This window comes from Penicillium concentricum (assembly GCF_028827145.1).
Source record: "Penicillium concentricum strain IBT 3081 chromosome Unknown utg000001l_segment0_segment0, whole genome shotgun sequence".
NCBI classification, from domain to species: domain Eukaryota; kingdom Fungi; phylum Ascomycota; class Eurotiomycetes; order Eurotiales; family Aspergillaceae; genus Penicillium; species Penicillium concentricum.
The window spans coordinates 7,242,836-7,261,160 of record NW_026622754.1 but is presented as its reverse complement, the minus strand read 5'-3'; the positions used below and the strand labels follow the sequence as shown (position 1 = coordinate 7,261,160).

Here is an 18,325-nt window from a genome sequence, read left to right as displayed (position 1 = left end):
TCCTATGTTGTACCCCGATGGTCGAAGTTCAAATTGTCCTGAACAAAACCAGGGGGGTTAAAAGGATCGTCGATCGATAGATCGAGAACAATCCACGCATATATGACTTCACTAACTATGCCAAGGAAAATAAAACCATGAAAGGAATTATTAACGAGATCATCTGAGCCCAGTCATTATGGCAATGTAATCTAGATTTTCTTCCTTTTCTCCGCGAATGTGTGACCTTCAGCTTGGATTGGTTGTCTAGGCTTCCCGTTAAATGTACGTGATTAGCTGAATGTCTCATATTTGCCTCCTCTTAGTGTTTTTAGTCACTTTCGGTGGCACTCCCGAGGCGCAGTTTCATGGATTGGCCACTTTATGTATGTATATTTGTAAAGTATATATGTCATCTCTGAAGATCTATGAATATATATTCCCCATGTGTCTCGTGTCCATCCCGAAGCCCCGGTTGTGGTAAGACAAATCAGAATCGCATTATTGTGTTTGATAGATAGTATATACATATGTAGGTATTTTGATCATTGGACACGTTCCCTCGGACAAATTACTTCATAAGATCATATTCCAATCTGAGCTCTCTCATGTGTTGTCTTCTAGACCGCTCTTAACATGTGTTCCGGCCCGATGGCTTTCAAGAGGTTAAAGGATTAAGAAATACATAAATGATGAGAAAATTGGTACAAGTAGTACAACTACCTGACTGGTGCCCTATATGTGAGGCGTTGTAACAACGTTGCAACGTTAAAATTGTATATTCTTGTCAGATAACAGTAAGGCATGGATCGGTGCCTCAGGGATCCTTCCCTCACCGCTTGCATCTCGACGATCTCCAACTCTCCGCATCTCTCCTTCCAATTCGGTGTGCCAGAATGGAGACCTGGCTGTGAATGATGTCGGACCTCTCAGGTTCGCGATCTCCGGTCCCTCCTCCTCCTCCCCCTCCACCACAGAAGTACTCAAATCGCGCCGCCAATGCCCTTGCTAGATTCGCTCAACCCTTCTTCGCGGGCTCGAGACCACCTAGTCCCCAAAGCAGTCGTGCGGATGGTCCCCGGTCGATCAGATCCAAATCACTGTAAGTGTTGCAGCTTTCTCACACCGCTCTGATACCCCTACTTCCCTGGTTTACTCCCCATGTTTTTCCCTCTTTGTTTTCGCGAATGCAGTGACCACCCCCGCCATTCGGTCATTGGAGCTAGTGTGATCGGGGAAATTGCATTTGAGCCAATGGAATCTTTTGTTTCTAATTATATGTTTCTGTAAAGACCAGGAGAACCGCAGACTGTGACCCACAAGACAGGCATCGCGATCACGGCTTTGGACATTTCACCTGAGCGGACACATGCGGTTATCGCAGGCAAGGAGATTCTTAAAACCATCCAGGTATCGCCAGACCGCTCGTCAGAGGAATTCAATATTCGCAATGCAGTCATTAGCTATGCATCCACCCACCACGATGTGGGCGTTTCGATGCCACACAAGGACCAATTGAATGTGAAGGACGTAAAATGGTCACATGGCAACTATGACCGGATAATCGCAACTGCAGTCGCGAATGGTCGGATTGTGGTTTACGACCTACAGCGGCCCGGCCTCCAATTATGTCGTTTCCATGGTCACAACCGCCAGGTGCACAGGCTTGCCTTCAATCCTCATCTTCCTTCTTGGCTCCTATCTGGCAGTCAAGATGGCACAATTCGGATGTGGGATCTGCGATCCGCCTCTGCAAATCGGGGAACTTCCACGTGCGGCAGCAAACATTCGTATCAAGGCAACAGCGATGCCATCCGAGACGTCCGGTGGTCTCCTAACGATGGAGTCATATTTGCAACTGCTTCAGACAGCGGCGCAATCCAGATGTGGGATTATCGAAAGGTCAACGCCCCACTGATGAGAATTGCCGCTCATGATCGCCCATGCTTCGCCGTCGACTGGCACCCAGACGGAAAGCACATTGTCAGTGGTGGCACGGATCGTCAGGTAAAGGTCTGGGACTTTTCTTCATCTGCAGAGCGACGGCAGAAACCCGCCTTCCAGTTCCGAACGCCCCAGGCGGTCACAAATGTGCGGTGGAGGCCTCCTTCTTGGGTTGGTGAGTCTCCTTCCTCGGGAGAATGGCAATCATCTCAAGTTGTCACGTCCTATGACAAAGAAGACCCACGCGTTCACCTTTGGGATCTCCGTCGCCCGCACGTTCCATTTCGCGAGTTCGATCGGTACGACTCGCCCGCATCAGATCTACTCTGGCGCTCTAAGGATCTCTTATGGACGGTCGGCGAGGCTGGGGCTTTTACCCAGACCGACGTTCGGTATGCGCCAACTGTGGTCAATCGTCGACCGATGTGCTCCGTGGCCTGGAGTCCCAATGGCGAGTTTGTTGCGTTCAGTCAACAACGGCCCAGGCGACGCCCTCTGGGAGTCAATGCCGCTGAATTTCTACGGCCCGAAGAAGACGAGGACAGCACTGGTGAGAGATCACTAAGTCAAAGCCCTGCAGATGACATTTTTGATGAAGCCCTTTTGGCCACTTCCCTTCGGAACCGGCATACCAAATCGGCCGCGATTCGACCATCCAAGTCCTTGGGTAGTACTCCACCAGGAGCAGTGGATCTCATACCCGTGCTCCCTCTAGAACAAGCATTAGCCAAACTTGCGACCCCCATGCCTAGTCAGGTGGGAATCATCACAAGTATTCCGGGTGCCACAAATGACTCAGCAGTCTTTCGGTATTTGGCAAGCCACTATACACCGTTGATGGATGAGCACAGTGAACATAGAACGCAGAATGACGTCCTGAACTCTTTGATAGAGTCACTGGACCATAACGCTGAATGTGCAGATGAGGTATCCCTGGCCAAATTGGCTCAGACTTGGAGAATTGTCAAATTCGCCATCCTTCAAGAATTCCAACGTAGAGCTAGAGATCATCCGGCGAAAGGTGGTCTGAAAGACAAGTCATCCAAGGATGGAGGCTTGATAGACAGGTCACGACCCGATGATGGTCGACAGGACAGAGTCAAAAGTCGGTTGTTCAAAGGGGTCATGGAGGCGGTCCCCGAAGCTGAGAGCTCGTCCAATATGACCACCCCTATTGCGCGACCATTGCCCGATTCCCCCAAAGACTCGTGGTCGAGCACTGATTCCCAAATCCCCTCGTTGAGCGATGGGGCGATCGACCTTGACCCTCTTCCGCCCTCAGTCTTGAGCGATCATAACGGCTGGGGGATGTCAGACCGTATATCATTGCCGAGTGGGCGGCTATCATCAACCGATGATGCTCATTCATCGAAGTACCCATGGGACCCTACACAAGAAGACTTGGACACAGAGCAACGGTCTGCGCCCCGGGCAATCGCCGGCAAGGCAGATTGGCGCCGTCGAGGTCACCCAGACTTCCCTCGGGAAAATTCCGAGGATGACTATGACCAAAAGCTGGAGGATAAACGTGCAGCAATTCGTGACTACAAGCAATTTCCCAAGAAACCCTTGACTCTTGAATCGCCAATGGAATCTAATCGACCCCCTCGCCCCGATCGCTATACTCGGCATGATTCTTCAGAGAGCTTTCCCATGTTCTCTACATCCACCGACAGTTCGCACCCCTCCAAGTCTATTGGCGCGTCGTACTCGTCTACTGGACAACTTGAGGCATCTAAATCTCTAGAGACCGGTCAATTTGCTGCAGCGCTGAGAAGAGGGTCGATTCTAGCTTCTACGCGTGAGGAATCTGAGGATGAGACCTTTGACCAAGTCGTCTTAGAGACTGATCGACTTCATCTGGAGCGCCCATCGAGCCCTCCCCTTTGATCACAGAATCAACCCCCCTTGAAAAACAGCAGCAACCATTCCCACCAGGCGATACACCCGACCTCGGCACCATGCCTTATTCAAAAATGGGTGGCATCTCGCGAGTCCAGATCCCACTCACGCCAGACGGGACAGACTTGAAACCGTGGGGCATTGAAGCGATTCTGAAGGAATCAGTCCGATATTACCACAGCAGCAGTAGCTTAGTCGATATTCAGGCTGCGGCCCATCTTCTCCAGAAGCTGCACATTCTTTTCCGGGATTGTGAACAGATTCTTCCATATGAAGAATGCGAAACGGTCTTCAAAACTTACAATGAGCACCTGATTCGGCACTCGATGGACCTCGAGGCAGCAGAGCTCCGCCTATTTTGTGTATCAACATATCCTGCCGTCTACGAATACGCTCAGACAGATTCATTCATCAACGTCTACTGCTACACGTGTCAACGACCCTTCGAAAATTCCACCCAAGATAACAGCCGCTGCTATCGCTGCAGCACACCTCAAGCACCATGCTCTATTTGCATGAGCCTTGATCCACCCCCAGAATGGGTATCAGAGCAGCAAAATCCACCAACCACTTCATCCTTCACGAGTACTGACCCAGACTCCGAAAGCACTTCGACCCATTCGGCACAATCCTCAGTTCCCACTGAACCCATCCCAGCGTCGGAGATGGATATTACCGAGCCCTTCACTGTACCTCGGCCCAAAGGCTCTGCCCTCTGGGCCTGGTGCCAAGGCTGCGGCCACGGCGGCCATATAGCCTGCATCACAACCTGGCTCGGCGACATCTTAACCAGCGAAGGCGGCTGTGCCACAGCCGGCTGCTCGCATGACTGCGGGCCTGGTCCACGTCGCGAAATAAACCGCCAAGCCCTGCAGGCGGAATCCAAACGTCGCGACTCTGCTAGTCGCTCCGCCGGTGTCGGGCTTGTCAAGCGTGATCCCTGGACTAAGGGTGAAAGTAAGGCTGTCGAAAAAGTCCGCGGCATGCTGGGCGTTGCCGGTGTTGCCGCTGCCACCGGTGGCAGTGGTGCTGGCCCGATCACTTTGACAAACAATACTTCCTCCCCGGCGCCGGTTTCGCCCGGCGCCATGTCGCCTAAAAGAGTGCGACTTGTTACCCCGAATGAGCAAGAGAGGGAAGGTGTTGCCTCGGCTCGCACGGGTCCTCCTTCGAGGGACTGAGCTTGAGTCTTGGGTAACGCTCAATGTGTACTATTATTAGCGCGTGTTTTTACCTTTACGTCTTCACTTCACTTTCTTGTCTTCTCCTTTTATTTGATTCCCCAATCGCGATATTTTCAATTAATCAATCCACGGGTTTAAGCACATGCGTATGGTGTACAGCCCTGAAGTGAATTTCTCCATAGTCACGTACTAGATAGAATTTATCGTATGGACACACACACAGCCATTCCCGGTCGTTTGGAAAATGGCTTAAAACATTCTTCAAACATACAATATTCCACGCTCTATTTCATCTAGAACCTCCGCTTCTTCTTTGCAGGAGCTTTGCTCTTAGCCTCGAGCGACCTCTTCAGTTCCTCGCGCTTCCGGTCAGCCCGCTGGTCTTCAGTCTCCGACTCTGCAGGTGGAGCGGAAGGGACCTTTTCCGCTGCTGGTATGGGCAATGGAGACTCCTCCTTTTGAGATGCTTCTCGGTCAGCCTTCGGTTTAGCAGGTGCGGCCTTCTCCGGTGACATGACTGTGTCAGGCGTAGGTGGGAGAGATCTGTCTCGAGCTGGTTCGGAGGCTTTGGCTTTAGCTTTGCCGCCTATCATGCCAAGTTTTCCGGAACGTTTAGCTTTGGCTGCTGCTGGTGGTGCCGGCGTTGACGACATGGGCAGAGTATCCTTGTTAATCCTTTGTTTCTCTTCTAGCGACTCTGAAGGTTCTTGGGATTCTGGACACTCGCGGGCTTGTGCTGGAGGGGAAGGGGCTGACGTAGGCGAGGGTTCTTTTGCTTGCTTTTTCTTGCCGCCTATCATACCCAATCCGCCCCTTGGCCTTTTTGGTGCCTCTCGAACTTGCGCTGGAGGAGAAGGGGGCGGAGAGGGAGATGGCAAGGGTCGGCGCTCTGTTTCTTTCTTGCCCCTGCCGCCAATCTTACCCAATCCACCCTTTGGTACTTTCGGCCCCTCTTGGGCTTTTGGCTGCGGTGCAGTCGGCTCTGGCGACCTTGAAACCCTGGGAATGCGTCTTTGACTAGGTGCTGGCTCAGGTTCGGATTCGGAGTCTGATGCTGTGGCTTCATCTTCCTCTGAAGGCAATACCAACGGTGGAGTAGTTTTCTTTCTGAGCTTTTGCTTGGGTGATGATGCCTTGCCTTTGCCATGTTGGGATTTTAGTCTGGGAGGGGTTTCTTGTCGCTAGATGAATGAGGTTAAACTATACTTCCTATGTGTGATTAGGGATAAGTCGTAGCATACCTGAAACTCATCGACATCGCTGCTTGCTGTTGAGTCCCCTCCTGCGTCCATATGCTTGGTTTCAACCGGCTTTCTGTCTTCCTGGTTGGAAACTTCATCTGCGACAGAGTATTCTCTGGCGCTAGTTTCAGAGCGCTCCGCAAGTTGATGCCACCATTCACTTCGTGACTGGGTGAATGTATCTAAATCATGAGAATCACCGGATTGCGAGAATTCTTGGAGTAAGTTGGTGGCTAATCCCGCCTCATCTGATACTCCTGTCTCAGCAAGCCAAGCCTGTTCCTCGAACGGTGCAATACCCTTGACATACTTAGCAGCATCAGACCGCGTAATAGCCTTGCGAGACGTGCGCGATCCGGCAGCGCTAGGAAACACAGACCCTAGGTCAACGCCAAGTGTTTCCATTTTGTCGAACAACTTGCCAAGTACGTAGTCTTTCTGTTTGATTTGGTTCAAGAGCAAACGTTGGCGGGACTCCCACTCCGCTTCCTCTCTCAGCAGCGGAAGTAATAGATTAATGGTCAAGGATGAGAGGGGTTCTTTAGATAGCCGCAAGGACCATTTAAGAGGCTTCAACGGGGCGGGGAGCTTGGTTGTTACCATGATTTCAAGGGAGTCGGTTTGCGTTCCACTGCTTAGGATTACGCTTTCATTGCCCTTTTGTAAAGCTTCTCCAATTTTCTCCAGGAGCACATTGAGCTGTTCTGGGTCCTCTCCAGGATCGATCGTTGTTGCATCATCCTCTGCTCTCTTGGCGATGGCTTTATGGGGCAGCCTCTCTGACCAGAAATAGGTGAGGTCTGTTATGTGGATCTCATAGCCTTGCCGGGTCCAGGCATACTGGAAGAGCAAAGGAGGTAGTCGCTGCTGGGACAATTGAAGACGCTGCCATTTTGAGGGCATGACTTGAGTGACTTGTTGGTTTACAATGCGGAGTTGTGAAGTGATGAAGTTCCAAGGTTGTCTCATATAGCTGCCTGGGGCCGTAAAGGGAAGGTTTGCCGCCCGCTTGACTTTCCCGCTGGTCTCCCGAACTTCTGACTTCGCGTTTCGACATCCAAACTACGTACGTTCAGGTCTAGCTTTCGCTCTGATTCTTACCCCTCGTTACATTCTTACGATTTTTACGATGTCTGCGCGATTCCCAGACCGATCAGACCAAAAGCGCAGCAGGTCGCGATCGCCATCCTCGTGGCGTCAGGCTCAGAAACATCCCCGTCGGGACGATGGAGAATGGCGCGATCGACAAGACTCGGATCGCAGATGGAACAATGATAGATCGGGTCCTTCGCAGCAACCTCGCAATATGCGCGACCAAGTCCGGCTCAACTTGATCCAGGAAGACCAGCAAGAGCGCGAGTGGGTCGCGCAAGAGGATCTGTTCGTGCTGAAGCAGGCCAAAAAGAAGGCAGAGATTCGAGTCAAAGAAGGGCGCGCAAAGGCTATCGACTGGTTGACGGTTACTCTCCGCATCATCGATCCTACGCGTGACCCCTTGGATGACGAGATAGCAGACTCCGATCTGGATGTCGTGGACCCGGACGGTGTGTTTGAGGGATTATCGCAGACTGAACTGCAGGACTTGGAGAAGGACATCGATACATTTGTGAAACTTGAGACAAATGCGAAAAACCGTGAATTTTGGCAGGTAAGGTTCTCCCCCTCTGCTATCCACTGGACACCCCTGTTGACCACTGTTCAACCTACAGACTATGAAAGTGATCTGTCGAGATCGTCAAAAGACCGTTACACCCCAGGGTCGGGCACTGAATTCCGTGGCTGCCGATATCAACAAACTACTAAGCCCGAAGTCCTACGAGCAGCTCCAAAATCTCGAGGTACAAGTGAAACGAAAGTTGGACTCGAACGAGCCGATCGATACCGATTACTGGGAAGAGCTGCTGCGTAGTCTGACTGTGTGGAAGGCCAGAGCGAGTCTGAAAAATGTTTATCAAGCCATTATTGACGAGCGTGTTCGTGACCTGAGGAGACAACAAAGACAGGAAGCCGAATCAATTCGGGAAAAACTTGCGCCTCTTGCCCCCGTTGTCAGTGCGGGGGATAAAACAAATCATGCTGAGTTTGAAGGCCTGGATCCAGATCCAATGCTTCAGGTCCGTCCGGAGGACAAATGCTTGGAAATCATGGACGAGTCTGCATTCCTTAACCAAGTGGTAGGTTTGAGGCTTCCCCTCATTTATTCTAATCCACATGCTAATCAACCGCACAGGCCCGCGAACGCCAGAAAATTATCCGTATGGGGTTTGTCCCACTACGGCACCGAGCAGCAGAGAAGTCCTCCGCGGTAGTGTTGAATCCGACATCTACCAACGCCCCCGCAGCCTCTGTATCCACACGGTTCTCGTCCATCCCCAACGAGGACTTCTCGCAAGCGACCAAAGCGCTATATGAAAGGGAGCTCGCTAAGGGTGTCAGCGAGAATGAGGAAATATTTACAGGCGAAGAGGCCGTGAGCACGAGCTCGCAACCTCAATGGGCTGGTAAACATCGACCTCGAAAGCCGCGGTACTTCAACCGAGTTCAAATGGGTTACGAATGGAACAAATACAACCAGACCCATTACGACCATGACAACCCGCCACCCAAGGTTGTACAAGGTTACAAATTCAACATCTTTTACCCCGACTTGATCGACAAGACTAAAGCCCCGACTTACCGGATTGAGCGCGAGAACGGTCGTAAGCGTGGCGAGTCATCGGCCGAAGCGGGCGAGGAAGACACCTGTCTCATTCGGTTCATGGCTGGACCTCCATACGAAGACCTTGCCTTTCGAATTGTCGACAAAGAATGGGATTATAGTGCCAAACGAGAGAGGGGTTTCAAGAGTACATTTGACAAGGTATGCTGTGCTACTAAACGATCCCCCTGTTTCTCAACTGACGTAATTCTTTCTCAGGGAATCCTTCAACTTCATTTCCAATTCAAAAGGGTAAGTCGCTTTTCTTTTTTTGTTTTCCGATAATGCTAACAAGTTGTCTCAGATCTATTACCGGAAGTAACACATGCGCAACCAATCCACATGGGCGTCATATCGGGATGGAGATATAGTGGGTTATTATAGTGTATGCAGGGAGATGATCGGGGGTATATTTTCCAGTGACTTGATACCCAGTGAATCAGACCAACCTTGGATTGATTGGACTGGAAATATTACCCCCAAGGTTTTCGCAGAATAAGCGGGACTTGATATCTGGAGATATCAGATGCTTGATCCAACCACCCAAATTTGACAGCACTGTCACCTTTCTTTTACCCATCAATATGGAATTTTTTTAGCAAGTCAGACCTCGTCTTGGCCACTAGCGTATCACCACTATATGTCACTTTTTTCATTTATTTTTCTGTTACCGGGGTACTCGCAACACGGTGGACGTTGGGTGTCCTTTTGGGTGACACTGTCCCGGCCTGCAGGAGTAGGATGTATTCCTGACTTCCGGCTGGTTAGATGCAGGCTATGAGAAAAAGAAACAATTGGGCTATGACAAAAACTAACCAGCTTATAGTTAACTTCCAGAGGGCCCGGAATGAAGCCGGTGTAGATGGCGACTTCCTGCAGGTTCCCATTCGATCACTTTGACCATTTGACCCCCGTTCTAGGAGACTGGTCCTATTCGTTCTAGTGGCATGTAGTATGTAGTACCAGATCCAGCCACTTTGGCTTCCCGGCCATTGTATGCTCCGTTGCACGACTTGGGCATCTAAGGGCGTTTTCTTTTTTCTTTTTTCTTTCTTTTTGGAAATACCTTTAATACAAATTTCCTTAGGCCCAGACCGTCTTTTAGAAAAATGCATCTATGAGGTTATTTGCAGAAAGAATATGATGTGTTGGCGGGTTGAATTATACAGCTCCAAATCTTCCATGAGCACATATCCTTTGACAACTCTTGTCTCTTCTTTTCCTCTTCTTATTCTTATTCCTTCCTCTTCCGAAGCTTACAGTTACCTTCTCACATCCTTTCCCCGCACTTTCATGCTTCTATTTCGCTTTACTTTTCTACTCTATCATCCCCATCAAGTCACTCTCACAACTGGAAGTTGCCTTGCCCAAACATGGACTTCTCATTCCACTCGCAACATTTCGACAGGATGCAGATTTCAGACCAAGATTCCAAGCCCGATATCCTGTCACCAGAAGCGTCATCTCAGGGCACTGGTAATTTCACGATGAATGCCCCAGCGTTCAACCAGTTCAGTGTACATGACTGGGTGAGATGGAGATCCCAGCAAGCTCCTATGCCTCCTCGCCAGTATGAAGATCACAGTTTTCCTCGTGTTGCTGATGCTGAGACGTATGGCTTGGGTCCGTTTCCTCAGGAGCTCATCGGAGATCCAAATGGGCATCTTGATTACCGTATGCATGCCATCCCCACCATAGCTGGCACAACCTTGGAGGCCTTGGCCCCTCAGGCCGGTGATGTTCACTCAGATTGGCCACTTCTGCAACCCTTCCATGCTTTCAAAGACCAGCCATACAGCTATCCTCAGTTGGAACCTCTTCAGCCACCTCCAGACTCCCCGCCGTCGCCACTTTCTGAAGTCTCCTCCTATCACTCTCCGCAGTCCTTCGCTGGCTCGAGCCCGGCAATGACTACCCAAACCACAGACCGCTCACCACGTTCAAGCACTGGTGACAATAGAGAGGAACGTCCCGGACATCCTCCCTATTCTGTTCTCATCTACCAAGCTCTGAAGGATGCACCGGGAAACAAGCTTCAACTCCAAAGCATTTACTCCTGGTTTGAAGCAAATACAGACAAGGGAGCGGATCCAAACGCGAAGGGGTGGCAGAACAGTATTCGCCACAATCTCTCGATGAACGCGGTAACACTCTCTTTTCATGACTCGTTCCCTTAGTTCTTGCTACAATGCGTTTGATTCAATGCCTGCTATATTTGGTATCAATACTAATCTTAAGTCTAGGGATTCGAAGCAGTGAAGGAAGAAGTTGGACCAGGCAAAAAGGCAGTGAACTTCTGGAGGTTGACGCCGGAAGCCATCCACAGCGGTGGCATCCAATCAACTACCCGTTATCGCAAGCTTCAACACCAAAAGAAAATGGGCTCAGGCCACCGGAGGCCCACACGTCAGCACTCAGAGTCCAAGGGGGTCCACGTCACGAAAGTTGTCAAATCACGCAGCACGAACAGTCCCCATAGCGAGCGCGCCGAAGCATATCAGCAGCAAATTCCAAACAACAACCCTAGTCTGGGACATGAATACGGTCCTACGAGTCTTCCAACCATGCAAAGATACATGCAGCACCCCATGGGCCCTGTTGTCGGATGCACCCCCATGATACCAGGCAACAATACGGTCTTCATCGATACCGCGGAACCAGGGTCAGCATTTGACGTGGGCCATAGCCATGATTGGTATGTTCCAGATTCGGGCTCCAACAGGGCCCAGGACCCACTCGAAGGTCCCAGTCGATCCTCATGGGACTTGAAAAAAGAAATTTAAGCAAAACAAAAATGAAGGATGTGTGGTGGAGGTGACAGGACAAGATTTAGCGATGAAAAAGCGTGGAGAAGCTGGCGTGCATGCTCTTTCCTTTTCAGGTTTCTTGATTTTCACGCCTTTTATTCATGCTAATTTTCAGGCCATTGGGTCAAGACCATGTTGGCCATTAAGCACACTAGAGGCATGGCGTTATTTGAAGTGCCTATTTATTTGCTATTTGAATTCAGAATGTTTTCGGCGGGCGTTCCACAGAGCGAGCCTCATGGCGAAGGAGATCTATCTGCTTTTTTTTACCCTTCTTAGTATCTACTTTGCTTTTTGCGCTACGTTTTCTCTCTTTTTCAGTCATTCTGGCATGAGCAATGCATATTTTCTTTTCAAGTGTACCATAAGTTAATAGTGACTTTTGAATCTGCGGGATTCTAACCAAGGTCTATCACAAAGGCAAAGATGGTGCCAATGATCGGTCTCTGTCATGTGTCTCAATGGATCTTCAATGGCGCGCTTGATGTTAGGCATGTATCTCGTGTGGTCTCGCTTCTCTCGAGTCCCACATGTCTCCAGTCCCGAATGCACATCGTTTATAATGCTGGGCATGAACAATGCCAAGAAGTAAAAAATATCCACGCCTCTACTACTTGGCCCCTGGATTTTGTATTGGATAAACAGTGACTCCTCCATATCAATGCACGGGCATTGTTCTTATCGGTAGCATGGACCACATGCTGTGCTGCTGACAATGCTTCATATGCTTGCACAGCGGTGTCTCAAGCGACAGGAATAGCTCCAACCATAGTAAAAGGAAATCTTGTTGAGCGACCACCTGCATGCCTCTATTACCTGGGAACATTACAAGGGACTTTACTCCTTATAGAGTACAGTAGAGTGCATTTGCCGCCCTTCTTTGCTAGTCTTCTTTAGTCTCTCTTGACACCTGGGTTCTGTCCTTGATTAGCCACGCTGAGCAACCCCACCAACACCCCGCTATACCAGTCTACCCACTGATAAGTAGTTCAGGGTGCTGGGGTGACGCGGAAAGGAAATCCTTGGCTGCACCGGCTGCCTCGGCAGCTGCGTGTTGCCTTTCCCATGATCATGCTTCCTCCCTGTCAATCCCCACTTCCCCTTTTGTCGGTTTTCCCAGGAAAAGGGAATCTGACACCCTCGTTTTGAGATAACAGATCATGTGGGCTGCGCAGATCTTGCTTTTTACCATAGTATATTCCCAAGTAAATCAAGATTGTTGAGACTACCGACAAGATAGAGGGGCTCAATTGTAGGTATGTTATACATAGGGCATAATATCATACTACAACCCGTAAATTATCGATTTCCTTCCCCAAGAGTACACTTATCCATGCACTAATCAAAGGTTTCATATTGCCTTGCCATGCCTATGACAGGGCTGTGGGATAGGGAGATCGGTAATGACGCCAGTGAAAAGAGAGAGATTAGTAACGTCGCCTATTATGTTTCCTGTAACATTACGAGGCAGAGATCGAGGCAGAGAGAACAAATTGAGAAAATACATAGTGCTCGCGTCATTTATAGTGATCGTTAAAAATTATCACTATAAAGTGGTATATCGTTCTCCAGCTACGGAGTATATAGGTACATACGTACTTATTAAAAATACCACTAGGTATGAGTAACTTGCATCCGCGGAGCGTGTAGCGCAGTAGAATTTGTGCTGTAAGTAAGAGCCCCTCACATCATACAGTATGTACCTGTGCACCGTCATACAGGTGGCAGCTGCAATGCCGTTCACAAAGCGGCTGAATATGTTAGTATCTAAAGTTGAGTTTCCAAGTCTCCCTACGGGCCGTGCCGATAGTGATTTATCTATATCATTATTTTATGCTGGGTAATATGTTTGTATTCTTCTCAGATTGGAGATTGGAAGGGGTTTCAATGTTATTATTAATCTAACCCTAACTGCCTAGGGCTGTTATACAAAGTACGTTACAGCTGCCTCCATGTACTTAGTGTGTACACACCAATTTTTCAATGCCCGCTTGGGCCCTTTCCTAAGCCAAACAGGGTATGGGATCCTCTCGTGACAGTCTGCAGCTTAATTAGTGACCCAGCGTTGAGTGAGTGTTCGCTGTTAGACATATTGCGGGCGAGTGGAGTAGCCTCGGAAGCTGTATCCTCATCCCACTATACAATGTACTCCGTAACTTGGTCTTCTTCCTCTTTCTTTTTTATGCTTTGCTTTGCTTTTATTTTTGATGTATATTACCACATGTCACGTGTATGTCCGTAATGCACGTTGTGAGAAAAGATCTTCGTACGATTATTTGTGGAGAGATTTAGGGTCTTCCATGCAGGGTAAAGGCAGCCAGTATCAATAGTTTCGATTGCAAGTGCAAGCACTGTCAGGCACAGCCCCACTGTTCAACCCGAAAGCTCATGTTATAGGTATCACTTCGAGCCCAACCCGGGGTTATCCTAGATCGATTTCGATCTATCAATTATCTCGGAACGCAGGTTGGGAACAGGAGAAAGGGGTACTCCATACTCGTAGATCTCTTCTTTTTTTTGATCTGCATAACATCAATCGACGCGGGTACGGAAGTGTCACTTGATATGTACATAGTAGCCGATAGGTTGCCCAGCCTGCTGGAATCCGGGATTTGCAGACATATCCCGGTAAGCCCCGGGGATTTTCTCTTTACAAAGTAGGTTATGCTGAAACCCTTCGAGAGAGATGTGGCATTTGATATACAGCATAGTAGCAGTAGCCTTTTTGCTTTGCATCCTGGCTTTCTGTTGCTCTCGTAGAAACCGCACGAACCTCCTCCCGTTGGGCGTTTGTGGGATGGAACGGCCCGGTTCAACAGCTGTCAATTATGCATACGCTCGAGCTTTCTTTGACAAGTGCCCTCGGAATGGGTAGCTTTAGGGAGCAATGCGACACAGAACAATCGCCTGACCGCTTCTTGAGCCCCAGGGCCGATCCCATTGTCTGTTGCCATCCGTATTCCTGGGTCCTATCATGGAGGCGGCGAAAATTCCTCACCTCTTTGCTTTTTCACAGTAGAAGAAAAGAGATACATTCGGAACGGGGCCGGCAACTTATTCTATTGGCTGCTTCGAGGCACTGGGGATTGAACGAATCGCAGCGGTCACGTACGGAATACTTTACATATGCGCTACGTACTTAGTAAAACAATGCATGGGAGCAGAGGGACCGATCTTCATTGGTCCACTTTCAGCGACACTTTGACCCTTCTTTCACTAGATATTGAGCTAATGTAGACTGGGTGGTACAGAGATACTATATTGTAGATCTCATTTAGGGAGATCTATTGTTTTGTCACACACTAGCTCCTCTTGGATGTTGACTGGTCACAAGAACGTTCGAGCATGCTATATTTCACTTTTACTTGAGCCTTAAATGTTAAGTGAGAATCCTTACCATGTAGTACATGTATTTAGAATGATGGACATGACCGTAAGTCCATAAATTCGGTGTATCTTCAACCAATCTTATCTGCAGCCTCGGGCAGGTCAAGCCACAAAGGACCTGCGGGATGAAGCTCCTGCCTGAAACAGCAGTTCAAGATATTGGCAATCAAGAATATTCAGCCATTATATTGTAATTCTTTTTATTCTAAATACATTTCCGATACAGCGCAACAACGACAATTCGTTTTTGATTGCAATTACCGTGCTCCATAGATATATCCAGGTAGCTAGCATATTACGTGTGGATTAGTGTAATTTTTTCATGATAACACGTTTGGGAAGTATCCTCAAACTAGAAGAGATATTCTACAGCGATGGCCCTGGGAGCCTTGCTGACAAGCGGTGTCGTTTGACCCTGAACTCAATGCATGACTGGTCAGGGTCTCAATCTGCTGAAGCGCCAAACTCCGCGGACAAACAGACCCTCTACAATGACATTAACGGACATGTTGTAGTCATTCACAGTAGTATTCAATACTCAACAAGGAGACATATGTTTCCCTTTCGACTATGCTTCCAAGTAGTGAAGTAGACCATCGCTTTACTGATTAGTTCTCGGCCAAGTCATACCTAGAAAAAGCTTCAAGATTACAGCTTGCGCCATAGGGTTGCTTATGGCATAGACAATGTCTTCTACCGACATATGTTGACATTGGAAGATTAATATAGCAGAAGTAATATGTACGAACTGGAAACACTGTTTTGAGTGCTTGCTACGAACTACTGTGACTTGGTGATTCTCTGTCTTTACTACTTTGGATGGGTTTGTTCAACTAAAAACTGCTATACAGTCGGAAAATAAATTATAATAATTAGAGTACCGAACCCTTGATATTTGAGTTTCCAAGGTGAGTTTCAAAATGCAGAGGTCAAGATATACAGCGAGAATGTTGCATGTGCCTCTCTTGGTGCTGCAGAAAGTGTTGAGATATAAATGCATACGTACATTTGGAATTTTTAGTCTTGATAAAAGACGGGCTGCACCACGAAGCCTGAGATTTTCCATAACATTCATCGATTGCGAACAAAAGACAGTCGGACTTCTGTCGAAGGGGAAGCCATACTCTATATAATCACAATACATCCATGGATTCCTACATTGACACCAAGGGCTGGAAGGAAGCCTGAGCTACCAGGCACCACACACAGTTTGCAATGTTTGAGACGAGCCCGCGGCTACATAGTGTCCCATTCTTGTAGGAAAATGTCCACTTAGGAGAGTTATATACTGAGCAAGCTAGGTTGACTTGACCGGACCACATGATTTATTCACACCCGCAAAACAAACACAAGGCCTAGATCAATAATTGACCAGACCAAGTGGGGTCCTAATCGCACGTAGAACATGCAATGAAGGGTACTAGCACAAGTATATATTAGATAGAGACCGAGGGGTCGAAAAACCACCCAGGTATACTTCAGCCCTGGAGACTAGGCGAATTACACTCGGCTACGGTGGCCAGCCCAGAGAACGCTGTCGTACTACGCAGCGGCGACTACGTTTTTGTCCGAGCGTGAGGGCGCGGGCGTCTATACCTGGTGCAGATCAACAAGAGATGTTGTTGGCCTGAAATATATTCACCATAGACTTACCCAAATGCCTCCTCACAGCTAGAGATCGAGTGCCACGATTTCTGACCGGAAGACACGATATGTACGAGGCTGCCGTCGGGAAGCAAATTCAAGACACCACGGGGATAATTTCAGACAACTTGATTCGACATGTCAGGGAATCTCTCATGAAGGTAAATGAAATTGATTCATTTGCTTAGCCACGAGCCTTTTTTGGACTCGCGTGCTAGCTGTTCCTGTTCATCTTTAAGATTTTAAGAGAACCATTCCCAGCCGTTTTTCCCATAACGTTCGCTCCACCGTAAAAGGACAACACCGACAAAAAGCACGCTTAGCGCTTGGCGGCCTTCTGCTGGGACTCCTTGAGGACCTTCTTGACGATCTTCTGCTCCTCAATCAGGAAGGCACGGACAATGCGGTCCTTGACGCAGCCAGCGCAGCGAGAGCCACCGTAGGCACGGCTGACATTCTTCTTGGGGCGCGAGATCTGAGAGTACTCGCGGGGACGGAGGGCAGGGATCTGTGATAATAAAAAAAAATTGTCAGTCGATCCGACTCCAAAAATTCGGCGAGACGGTCGTATGGAAGTTGAAGCGTGTGGCGTTTCGGTTGGACATTCGTTTGTACACCCGTCCATCCAGACAGAGTTTTTTTTTCAAGTCGTTCGGTTGGCCCACACACAATCGCACACATCCCACACGACCGTTCAAAAATGTATCAGGGACGCCGGGGGAGTACTCACACCGGGGAGCTTGATGCCGCAGTCACCGCACTTGGGAGCAGTACCCTTCTTCTTCAGGTGAAGGTAACGGAGCTCGCCGCCGGGGGTCTTGATGATGCGAACCTTGTTGGACCGCGTGTTGTACCTATTGAAAGCAAGAAAAACTGTCAATAATTCGTTCGAAAATGTGATAGCCATCCCGCTACTAAAATCATCGTATAGATCATGGTGGTGCGAAGGATTGGGCTTTTGAGAGAATTTTGAACGTACGGGTTCCGGCGGCGCTGGAAATCGAGAAGAGTCAGATCAATAATTTCCGGTCAGGATTTTCTCATAGAACTCACGTATTGCAGTCTGTTGTTGGTCATCTTGACTGTACTTGAACTGGTCAAGGGCGGCAGTTGTCGGAGTTGTCGTGAAGCAGAGTGAAATATGTCGAGATGGGTTTGTGTGGGTTTCTGCTTCAGCCGACGCTAGCGCAGATTTGGCGAGGTTGCGCTAGTCCCGATGCGGAATAGTGCCAGTCGGAGCCGCCACTTCTCAAAGTTCAACGGAGACAGGAGCAGAGATAGTCACATCGCGTAGGGGATCGTGGATCTCTATCTTTGTCGCGTTTACATCTTAATTTTCCATCTCCCCATCACCCAGCTCTTTTCTTGAAGTTGTATTTCTTTTTTACTAGCTACAGATCTTGCTACACATGACCTTCAACCTGGCTTGACGCGACTTGGAACCAACACAACCTCGACGAGGGAGGGTTCCATCCATCAATTACCATCATGGCATCATTGCCTCCCCCCCTCCTCCCCCTCCAGGATGGGGTGCAGCTC

General features: G+C 49.0%; 6 protein-coding genes across 6 annotated transcripts; 4 read left to right on the top strand and 2 right to left on the bottom strand.

Annotated features, from left to right (window-relative positions):
* Nucleotides 1-893: 893 nt before the first annotated feature.
* Nucleotides 894-3,813, top strand: N7517_002795 (WD repeat protein; the record flags this gene model as incomplete). Its single annotated transcript, XM_056720525.1, has 2 exons — nt 894-1,081; nt 1,272-3,813. 2 exons carry the CDS (start codon nt 894-896, stop codon nt 3,811-3,813), a joined length of 2,730 nt encoding a protein of 909 aa, XP_056584660.1.
* An 86-nt stretch (nt 3,814-3,899) lies between these two features.
* N7517_002794 (uncharacterized protein) lies at nt 3,900-5,006 on the top strand (the record flags this gene model as incomplete). The annotated part of the gene is made up of 1 exon (XM_056720524.1): nt 3,900-5,006. One exon carries the CDS (start codon nt 3,900-3,902, stop codon nt 5,004-5,006), a length of 1,107 nt encoding a protein of 368 aa, XP_056584659.1.
* A 296-nt stretch (nt 5,007-5,302) lies between these two features.
* Nucleotides 5,303-7,153, bottom strand: N7517_002793 (uncharacterized protein; the record flags this gene model as incomplete). Its single annotated transcript, XM_056720523.1, has 2 exons — nt 5,303-6,190; nt 6,251-7,153. The coding sequence occupies 2 exons, from the start codon at nt 7,151-7,153 to the stop codon at nt 5,303-5,305; spliced, it is 1,791 nt and encodes a 596-aa protein (XP_056584658.1).
* Nucleotides 7,154-7,379: 226 nt separating this feature from the next.
* On the top strand, nt 7,380-9,284 carry N7517_002792 (splicing factor cactin; the record flags this gene model as incomplete). The annotated part of the gene is made up of 5 exons (XM_056720522.1): nt 7,380-7,898; nt 7,960-8,424; nt 8,481-9,110; nt 9,168-9,200; nt 9,253-9,284. 5 exons carry the CDS (start codon nt 7,380-7,382, stop codon nt 9,268-9,270), a joined length of 1,665 nt encoding a protein of 554 aa, XP_056584657.1. The 3' UTR covers nt 9,271-9,284.
* A 1,037-nt stretch (nt 9,285-10,321) lies between these two features.
* Nucleotides 10,322-11,731, top strand: N7517_002791 (Winged helix-turn-helix transcription repressor DNA-binding; the record flags this gene model as incomplete). The annotated part of the gene is made up of 2 exons (XM_056720521.1): nt 10,322-11,092; nt 11,192-11,731. The coding sequence occupies 2 exons, from the start codon at nt 10,322-10,324 to the stop codon at nt 11,729-11,731; spliced, it is 1,311 nt and encodes a 436-aa protein (XP_056584656.1).
* Nucleotides 11,732-16,879: 5,148 nt separating this feature from the next.
* On the bottom strand, nt 16,880-17,940 carry N7517_002790 (60S ribosomal protein eL34). Its single transcript, XM_056720520.1, has 4 exons — nt 17,840-17,940; nt 17,766-17,779; nt 17,517-17,640; nt 16,880-17,294 (listed from the first exon to the last, which is right to left on the bottom strand). Exons 1-4 carry the CDS (start codon nt 17,861-17,863, stop codon nt 17,106-17,108), a joined length of 351 nt encoding a protein of 116 aa, XP_056584655.1. The 5' UTR covers nt 17,864-17,940; the 3' UTR covers nt 16,880-17,105.
* Between the last annotated feature and the right edge of the window lie 385 nt (nt 17,941-18,325).

What these genes read in the sequence shown, in the direction of transcription:
- N7517_002790 (XM_056720520.1), bottom strand. Translation starts at nt 17,863, where the DNA reads ATGACCAACAACAGACTGCAATAC. An exon ending in GCGGCATCAAGCTCCCCGGT is followed by an intron (nt 17,295 to 17,516) that starts GTGAGTACTCCC and finishes TTATTATCACAG; the next exon opens with ATCCCTGCCCTCCGTCCCCG.